Below are 10,676 nucleotides of genomic sequence, written 5' to 3' on the forward strand. Positions count from 1 at the left end.
TCTTGTGGCCTCTCCCGTTGCGGCGCACAGGCTCCGAATGTGCAGGCTCAGCGGCCATGGCTCCCGGGCCCAGCCGCTCCGTGGCATGTGGGATCTTCCCGGACCGGGGAACGAACCCACGTCCGCTGCATTGGCAGGCGGACTCTCAACCACTGCGCCACCAGGGAAGCCCTCTATCTATTCTTATTCCCTGGGTGGTGTCAACCCATCCCACAGCTTTAAATACTCTCTATGTGCTTATGATTTCCAAATGTTTTTTTCCAGCTGTATCTTCTCCCTTGATCTCTACAATCCCAGACACTCAATTACTCTCTTAGATGTCCACCAGGCATCTAAAATGTAACATGTCCCCCAGAGCTCTTGATTTTCCTTCTCAACCTTATTCCCAACAGTCTTATATATTTCCTCATTTCCAAATGAAAACTGAAGGGGCCAACTCTCACTCCTCTCTCTCACACACCACAGCCAATCCATCAGCAAAATCTTTTGGCTTTACTTTCGAAATATATCTAGATTTTTACCACTTCTGTCTCTATCCACTGTTTAATATCTAGTCGAAGCCACTCTGATCTCTCTTCTGAGTTATCAAAGTTGACCCTCCTAGTCTCCCTGCTTCCACCGCTGAAAATCAGTCTGATATTAAGTATTTATATTATATTCACTCAACAACACTTATGAATTGTCCATACTAGGAAATGCACTGTGCTACTCAATGTATAGGGCGCTGACGTGCGTTTGACCCAATTTCTACCTTCAAGGTAGTTGACATAATTTTAGCATTTGTAAACTTTTGTGAATTTTGATTTAGCAGTTTTCTTTTTCTATTTGAGAGCCAATATTTTTACAGGCCTTTAAAAATCCTGAAGGCTTCAGGCACTTTCTCCATAATGCACAGTGGATAAAAGGCTCTGCAAAAGGAAAAGCCTGGAGGATAGGGCATTATACAAATGTAAATGCTTTAATACATTTAATAGTAACATGAACATGTAATATATGTTTAGGAAGGCAAAGTGTGTTTAAAGCACGACAGTTACAAAAACGACACACACATCTGAGGGGTCAATACAGTCACCCATTCAGACTGGACAGGCGTCCTTAAAATGATTTTATGGTCAAAACCCAATTTTGATTAAAATTCAGTTAAAGATTTTTTTTAAAGAAAGCAAATAAAGTAGAAGCCAATTTAACTGGCTTCTTCCTTTGTTTGTTTGTTTTTTTTGCGGTACGCGGGCCTCTCACTGTTGTGGCCTCTCCCGTTGCGGAGCACAGGCTCCGGACACGCAGGCTCAGCGGCCATGGCTCACGGGCCCAGCCGCTCCGCAGCATGTGGGATCTTCCCAGACCGGGGCACGAACCTGTGTCCCCTGCATTGGCAGGCGGACTCTCAACCACTGCACCACCAGGGAAGCCCCTCTTCCTTTGTTTTAACGTATGTTTTGACCAATCTCATCTTCGATTCCTTAATTTAGGGATCATGATTTATCTACTTGTTCATCAAATATTTATTGAACTATGATGTTCCAAAACATCATTGTTTTTGCTGAGTTTTGTGTTATATTTAAATTTGAGATGCTGTCATATAATGTCCATTATAGGAAGAAAGAGATTAAACCAAAAGGAGAATTTCAGCCTAAATATGATAAATGGATCTTTGACACTACTCTGTAGTTTAATAAGAAGATTCATTAAGTCAAAGCAACAAAACTTAATCTTTAAAGCGCTATAAAAAATCAGAATCTCCACAAGATGGCAAATTTTTCCTACCAATGCTTATTTGATGTTAAGCTAAAAGAAAATTAAGTCTTCATTAGTTATAGTTGTTTGTTCTACTTTTCAGTAAGCTTTTTTGTTAGTCTGAAGGTTTTGTGGGTTTTTTACAGTAAAATAGACTTATAGGAAATACTATATTTAACCAAAAAAGTTCAATGTTGATCATAAAAACAATTTTAGGGGAAGGCCATGATTATTTTTTGTGAACAGTTAGCAAATTTCATAGATATATCTCCAAGAGTAAATGTTTACTCCTTTCCTCATTTGTCTCTCTTTGATTTTATTCACAAGGTTTAAAAATCAAAGTTTAACCTTGTAGTCAACAATCCTTCTTTTTTACTAAGTTGATCTCTATGTGACACACTAGCCTGCCCATTTGAGTCTTCTCTGGCATTTACCACTTGCTCTGTAAGGTTGCATGGATGCCACCCTGCCTTGAAATAATCAACACTGATACTTTAATTTAAAAATCCTGGGCTTCCCTGGTGGCGCAGTGGTTGAGAGTCCGCCTGCCGATGCAGGGGACGCGAGTTCGTGCCCGGGTCCGGGAAGATCCCACATGCCGCGGAGCGGCTGGGCCCGTGAGCCATGGCCGCTGAGCCTGTGCGTCCGGAGCCTGTGCTCCGCAACGGGAGAGGCCACAACAGTGAGAGGCCCGCGTACCGCAAAAAAAAAAAAAAAAAAATTTAAAATGCCCTGTATTATGCCAGTGTCTAATATTTGCTTTTATTTAAATATTAAATTGCTTATATTTAAATGGATAAAAGTTACAGAAACATTCATTCTTCTTAAGAGCAAACAAAACTCTTCATTGCAGTCTGTCCACTCATCCATAATTCGGGAGCCCAGCCTAAAACATTATGCCCGAACAAGTACAAATACTGGCAAAGGTGAAATATTGAACTGCTACAGTAGCAGCTAAATTATGTAGCAATCTATGTGTGTGCCTTAATTTCACAGCACTGGAAGTAAAAACTAAAAGCAGAAAAACAGTCAGCAATTATGGTTGTAAACTAAATAAGCAAGAGAGGAAAGCCAAGTTACCATTATTCAATGTTACATGCTTTTTATTAGTTATACATGGAGCTGATATGACAATAAAACCCTAGAGTGGGGGAAAAACATTAGTTGTGTGGATTATCTCTCCAGGCAAAGAGAAGAGGATTCTAGAAGAATGTTCTTATATATTTGAACTTTGAAAATAGCAACTCTGGTTCTATTTAAGTTAATAAAAATTTCCTGTTCCTCAAATAAATTCCCTCACTTGTCTTAATTATCTGGGTAATAATAGCAGCCCTCCGTTTATTAGGACCTTGGTCCCTGGTTTGGAGGTTCTAGCAGACAAGAAAAGTTACTCAATACCCCTGGCAGAAGACAGGTCTCCTCTGGCCGGCTGACTCTTGTTTGGGTTCAAAGCCATCAGTAGGATGCACAGTGAGAGCTGAGATGAAGAGGAGGCCTTGCCAGCTGAATCGGCAAAATTAACCCAGCAGATCAATATGTTAACAGACAAATCCACAGATCACCTTTCCTTCCAGCCCTGTCATTTGGCTTTCACTGTTGCAGGCTAGACGTGTTGCATCTTGTACAGACCTTACATTTTGTTGTCACCAATTACCTATTTTATGACATAATTGATGCTAAAAGTAGTGATAAGTATCTAGGGCTCAGGAATTTTCTCTCCTTCTGAATTGTAAGGTTTATTGTTCTAAATTTGTCAAGTACCCTTAGGACATGTTATAACTTTTTCTTATACTAGAGAGGAAAAAAATTATACAGTTAAGTATAGTCCCTTCATTATGTAATACAGTTACTTGCTTTATACAATACAGAATATAAAAAACACGGTTAACATTCCTCCCCAAATCTGCATGACTAGCCCAATTTGCAACAAACTGTCAGGCCTGTGCCTTCTCATCCAGTTTTCTTCCATGACAATCGGAACAGCTGACCATATGACAGTATTTATAGTTTTTAAAGCACCTTTTGTCCGTTATGTCACTGAGCTTGACAACAATCCTGAGAGGGCTGAGCAGGGTGAAAACAGTCCACATTTTGCAAGTGGGGTCCCTAAACACATAGATATTAAATTAGGACATTTACCGTCACAGGCCTAGGGTGCGGGGAGGGTGGGACTCCAGGGCTTTCCCCCACTCCACCCACCTCTCAAGCAAAACCATCTGTACATCCACGAAAACAAACAAATGAACAAAGCACTGAGCCATCAGCACCCTTCTGTCTCCTCTCACCCCTAACCATCACCTTAATAAAAAAATCTTTATTGATGTATAGTTGCTATGCAATATCTTATGTTATTTCAGGTATGTAATACAATGACTCACAGTTTTTAAAGGTTATACTCCATTTATAGTTATCATAAAACATTGGCTATGTTCCCTGTGTTGTACAATATATCCTTGTAGCTTATTTATTTTATACATAGCAGTTTGTACCACTTACTCCCCTACCCCTATATTCCCCTCCCCACTTCCCTCTCCCCACTGGTAACCCCTAATTTGTTCTCCATATCTGTGAGTCTGCTTCTTTTTTGTTATATTCACTAGTTTGTTGTATTTTTTAGATTCCACATATAAGCAATATCCTACAGTATTTGTCTTTCTCTCTCTGACTTATTTCACTTAGCATAATGTCCTCCGAGCCCATCCACGCTGCTACACTACAAAAAAATAAAATAAAATAAAACACTGAGGCATCAGTACCCTTCCCTCTCCTCTCACCTCTAACCACTACTTTAATAAAAGAATTTTCACTCAAACCAAGATAAGTATAAAGAGTAGAGTGCTGGTACGACCATAATCTGATTCTGAATTAAGTGTTTCAAACTTACTTTCTACACCTTTCCTTTGTTGTCAATATGTATCTCGTCCACAGAATTTTCACATTTAGTCATTCAAAGGAAAATCTGCTTCATTACCTAAGCATCTTCCCACACTTTCGCAAAGAACCCTAAGTTTCCATTCCATCATTTTGAAGCTGAGGTTACTGGGGCACAAAATGGTTCAGTCATTTGTACCCAGGCAAACGGCAAAGACGGACAAGACAGAGTAAAGAAGTCCACGTTCAGTGTTCCATCCACTCAAGTAAAGATGTACAACTTAAACTGGAGATCCTTGGCAATGGGGAGACCCAGTCAAAGGTTTTTCAGCCTATGGAGGAGGTTTATACCCACATATTCAGCAAGGATCTGGTCTTTTATCTAACCAGGTTCTTTCCAGCGTGACGAGTGGGATTTTTCCACAATCGTTGGGAAACAAACGCTGCTTGCACTGAAGCATCACAAATCAGCCCAGGCAGATGAACATGGGTGGGGGTCACGTGACCGCAGGAGCTTCAGTCAAATTGGTGGTCTCCGGTCAGACAAAGAAAAACACGCATTCCCACTGATAGCCTGATTTTCTATGAATCGGAGCATGTTCCGGGTCATGAACAGCCAGAGGTGAGGGTCTGGTCTGTATTTGAAAGTGAAAAGTGCCTAACCGGAAATGACTGCTTGTGTGCGTATTAAAAGCATTAGAAGCCCGGAAAGTGGGGCTGTGACAGACTAACATGACGGCTGCGGTGCAAAGCCACATGCTTAAAAGCCAAGCTACAGTATGATGCTCAAGCTCGCTTGACAAAGCCCAGAGCCAAACACGGCTAAGTATGGCCAGCTTTGTATCCTGAAAATAGCCATTTGAAGCCTGAGAGAAGTAAGAGGAGGACTGGGACAAAAGAAGCATTCTTTTCATGTAGGTGTGGATGATGATTTATTTTTTCTTGTTCAAGGAATACACGTATTCAAGTGTGTATTTTAAAGCCTATTTTAATATTTTTCTAGTTCAGATGGAAGTCATACTGTACACAGCCTTTGATTTTAGGAGCCAGAACAAAGTAAAAATCAACTACTCACTTAAGAAGGAAAGGAAGGACAAGGTTCTGGGAATTAACCCAGTCACAAGCCATTCCAATCTTTCTGTTAATGCAAAATCCATTCATAAATTGGCCAAATTGTTATTAACTTCCAAAAACTCCTTTGAAAATTATGAGTTTCAATTTCAAATGAAAGAACTTGAACCATTCACACTGAAGAATTCATCTATGAGCTGCCATAACATTTCCCTGTTAACTCTCTCGTGTAAAACCATTTGGTGCTGGAGAAAGAACACAGGTGAAGGACGGGGTTCCAGTCCACACAGGGCCACGAGCCATTAATCTCGTCAGGTCATGACACCCCTCTGGGCCTTTTGGCCTCTTTTTGCTTAAAGACTTTCTAGATGTCCATGAGCTTTCTCGCTGGGATTACTAAACCACTGGTTTACTTATCTGACTGTAGCATATAGTTATTTGTCCACCATTGTCATGATATCCTTATCAGGGCCTTGTCATGGTGCTGTATCGTCATTTTTTATTGAAAGACAGTTTGCCGATGACTCAGTTCTCAGCCAGACACTGAACTGAATAGCCATTAAGGTCACACTAATGCAGACACGAAACCAAAAAAGGAGCTTTGTCTTTTTTCTACTTAAAGAAGACAGCATCTTAAAATAGCACGGACTAGTTTGAAAACACTAGGATAAAAGCCATCACGGTGCTATTCCTTGCTGCAGCTTCATAAAATTGAACAAAAACGCAAGCAAACTAAAGAGAATCTGAGGTAAGCTGGCATGTACAATTTAAAGCATATGAGAAAACAAAACAAAAAACCCTTGACATTTCTGCCCCTTACCTTGCAGCCTTTGCATCACGTTGGCGATGTCCCGAGAAGACCGCGAGGCTGTCCTGGAGGCTGCCATGGTCCCACCTTGGCGTGGAACCACCACTGGAGACTCTTTGCCTGACGTAGTGCAGCCCTAGGTCCCTCCAGAAAACATACTTGAACTTCTCCGGTTCTATCGAGTCATGGACAAATCCCAGGCACTCACAGCAGTCAGCGAAGAGATCTCCCAGAAATCCAACCACTTCTTTTTTCTTCTTTTGCTTTAAGACTGTCCTCTTAACTCAGGAACCTGAAAACCAAACAGAAAAGGTTCAATATTTTTAAAACATCTATATAGGTCACCCGAGTGCAAAAAGTAGAGCTGTCTTTATTCAATTTGAAGAGATGATTCATCTCTTATTTCTGAAGTGAAATAACTAATGTAAAAATACTTATAAACTATAAACTTTATAAACTATAAAGGCAACTATGAGGAATTCTCATGGTACTTGATAAACACATAATCAAAACATACACAGTAAAATTGGTTGCTAAAAGGAGAAATGTTCATTTTTTTCCATGTTTTCTATTTAAACTAGACCTTTTTCATCGATCTATGAAAGTGAAAGTACTTGTATTCAAAACGCCGGTTCTATTTCCTAATATTCACAGGTTCTCTTATCTGGGCTATTTCAGCCTGCTTTGCACACCTATTTTGCTCTGTTGTGTTTGTACACTTTTTAGGAATGAGATCAGATCTTAGCTCCTAAAATTTGATGAACTGAAACAGGATAAATATAAAACTATTTCATTCTAGAAATTCAAATTTCAAATCTTGTCATTTTAGAAGACAAATGGGTTTGATCTAGCTTTTCCCTCCCCATAGAAAGATTCTAAAGTAAGTTGGAAGGCTGGGGTGGGATGGGGGGCTAACAGAGAGGACATTTTTCCTTCCAACCTCTTTCCTTCCTGTATTCTCTGCTTCGATCAAGTTTAATTCATCATGCTGGATGGGGGGAGGTAAAAAAGAGATAAGAGAGTAGCTGATGAAATCTTGACATGGAGACATGTACTTTGAACATGAATTTCCTAATCCTAGGGTTAGCCGAAGAGGAGGCCTTGCCATGAACAGGACAACTGATGACAGAAAGAAGAGGAGGGTGAAAAATGTACCCAGAGAAAAGAAATTTAACCAAGACACCAAACCAAGGGGGCTTATGTGAGCATGCTACTTTTACAATTCAAACTCATCTCTGGGCTATGATGATGGAGGTGAAGAAAAGAAACAGGGTGGGGGCAGGGGAGGACAGCAAAAGCAAGATGGTAAAGAAAACAACGCATCTATGTGTGTGGTCCACCCTCATCTATGGGATGGTCCAACTTCGGCAAGGAAATAAGAGGTGTCTATGAGTGCGATCAAACATTATAACGTGAACGTGTGGTCATAAAACTTGTATTATTTGTGACGAATTGGTTAAGTAATACAGTGTAATTACAGATTACAACTGATTTGTTAAATGGCATTAACACTAGTATATACTGGTACCTAGTTAGATTCTACGAATAAGCTGATAACATCTTTTTAGACCACTACCTCAAAAAGGATGTAAAACATGCACACTGTTGCTGCCCTGCACACTTCTCGGGCCAGAAAGGGTGTACCGGTCACTTAGCAAGTTACGGGTCAGTGGTGCAGTGAATAGCACTGACTGGTAAGAAGGCAAAGACAGACTTCTCCTGGCAACTTGCAAAGATACAGAAAGCAGGACCCAATACTTGGCAGCTTCTAGGCTAGAGAGGTACCTCTCAGTGGGTGGTTCCCCCAGAGACTCTCAGAGGAGAAATAATTACTAATGGCTGGCCCTCATGCCTCAAGGCCTGCAGCCCTACTGGAGCTGTACACCCGTTAGCAGCCTTCATGTCCTGGGGAAAAACATTCCACCAGCCCACATACCAAAGCTACCTTAATTTGAAGACTGATCGACAGTGAGAAGTGCCTAAGGGATCTTACAAATGGCTCCCCTAGGGCTTCCCTGGTGGCGCAGTGGTTGAGACTCCGCCTGCCGATGCAGGGAACACGGGTTCGTGCCCCGGTCCGGGAAGATCCCACATGCCACGGAGCGGCTGGGCCAGTGAGCCATGGCCGCTGAGCCTGCGCGTCCGGAGCCTGTGCTCCACAACGAGAGAGGCCACAACAGTGAGAGGCCTGTGTACCGCAAAAAAAAAAAAAAAGAAGATGCATGCCAGGCAGGATGGATAGCTTGAGCAAAGGCATGGACACAAGAAACAGCATGATTTGTATGTAGAACTGCCAACAGTCAGTGAGGGACTCTATCAGGTGACTTCTGGGGCTGAGGCTGGCAAAGGAGGGAGCAGCCAGATGGCTGAGCCCTGTGTGCTCTGCCCAGAAGCTGGTCCTGAGCCTCCAGGAGGCAACAGGAAACCTTGAGGGATTTTGAAGCTGGACGTGACCACGTGTGATTGAGGTTATTCTAGCTACACTTTTTTTTTTTAAGTAAATTGCTCTTTTTCTTTTTTTAATTTTATTTATTTATTTTTGGCTGTGTTGCGTCTTCATTGCTGCACGCAGGCTTTCTCTAGTTGTGGTGAGCGGGGGCCACTCTTCGTTGCGATGCGCCAGCTTCTCATTGCAGTGGCTTCTCCTGTTGCGGAGCACGGGTTCTAGGCGTGCAGGCTTTAGTAGTTGTGGCACATGGGCTCAGAAGCTGTGGCTTGTAAGCTCTAGAGCGTAGGCTCAGTAGCTGTGGCACATAGGCTTAGTTTCTCCCCGGCATGTGGGATCTTCCCAGACCTGGGCTCGAACCCGTGTCCTCTGCATTGACAGGCGTATTCTAAACCACTGCGCCTCCAGGGAAGCCCATTCTAGGTACATTTTTTAAGGGTGTATTTGAGGTTGACAGCTCAAAGTTCCAGGAAGATCTGTTAGGAAGGTATCTCAGGCGTCCAGGTGGAAGATGATGAGAGACTGAAACAGGATGGTGAACAGAGGGTAAAATCCAAACAAATCTTGAGGAGGCAAAACGTGCAGGACTTGGTGATTGGGGGGAGACAGGGAGTGGGGGGTGAGGTAGTCAGGGGATCGTGAATGACTCTCAGGGCTCTGACTTGAGATTCTGTGGGCCACGGTGCCATAGGCCGAGCTCAGTAGTAGAGGAGCTGTGCAGGTCACTATTTCCCCAAACTCTGCAGTTCATACCCTCACATCCTTGCTGAACAGCATCTTAATTACCCCTCCACACGCTCAGCTGAGCAAATCCAAAGGCTCGCTGGACCAGCCCAGGACCCACACTCTGCGTGAAGCCCCCGCTCACAGAGCAGCACACTTTCAGCAACTCCCTCCATTCCTCCAGCACCAACAAGCCACACTACGCAAAGACCTGTCTTATAATCCTTAACAGTTCGTCTTATCTCCCTCTAATGCGACCGTGAACATTCCGCAGGCATAGAGATTATATGCTGTTTTGACATCCCACCCACTGATATTAACTAGATCCCCGAACACATCCTAGCCCCCAGTACGTATTTTTGTTTTCTTGAATCACTTTCACTCCCACTCCTTTGCCGGAGTGAGTCACATAAGTGTCTAATTTTACATTTAATTATTGTTTTCCTCTATTCCTCACTAAAGTATGAACGTGTAGTTTTCTACAGGACTACCCTCAGAAAACTCCTTCCTCCCCACTGCAAAAGACGTTGATGCAACATCCTTCCCTTTTTAGACATAAGATTAAATATTTTGCTTTTACCATTCATGTACACACATATTTCCTATTTTGTGAAATTATGATATCCTTGCTTTCTACTGATACTTAAATTTAAAGGGCCATGTGATTCGATAAAAATTTCAAATTAATCAGACAAAGATAATAAAAGGAGATTTTTACAAGATATGTGTTCTGGATGTAGGAAGATGTGAGTTTAGACTTAGCTCTGCTCTGACTAGCTGGATGATCTTGAGCTGGTTCTGTGTATGGAGGTGCTCAACAACCACCTGACATGGGATCGTGGTAACGGGAAATGCACAGACTCTGGACCAAAAGAGACATGGAGCTGAGTCTTAATTCTGCCTCTTCCTGTCCATGTGGGCATGACCTACAGAACTAGGACATGAGAGGAATGTCCAGCACCGTCAATGATCTCAAGAGTCCCAGGCTAATTAAGAGTTTTTAATCAGGTGCAGGATATTGGG

At 42.3% G+C, this 10,676-nt stretch overlaps 1 protein-coding gene across 1 annotated transcript in view; it reads right to left on the reverse strand.

Moving 5' to 3' along the window:
* SYNE1 (spectrin repeat containing nuclear envelope protein 1) overlaps positions 1-10,676 on the reverse strand; it is a 451,837-nt gene that overhangs the window by 437,665 nt on the left and 3,496 nt on the right. Inside the window, exon 3 of the mRNA XM_024748028.1 lies at positions 6,497-6,776. Within this exon, the coding sequence (XP_024603796.1) occupies positions 6,497-6,563 (67 nt within the window). The 5' untranslated portion in view covers positions 6,564-6,776. The remainder of the gene's footprint in view (positions 1-6,496; positions 6,777-10,676) is intronic.

The sequence above is a fragment of the Neophocaena asiaeorientalis genome, unplaced genomic scaffold (genome assembly GCF_003031525.2).
Source record: "Neophocaena asiaeorientalis asiaeorientalis breed wild unplaced genomic scaffold, Neophocaena_asiaeorientalis_V1.1 scaffold123, whole genome shotgun sequence".
Taxonomy (NCBI): Eukaryota; Metazoa; Chordata; class Mammalia; order Artiodactyla; family Phocoenidae; genus Neophocaena; species Neophocaena asiaeorientalis.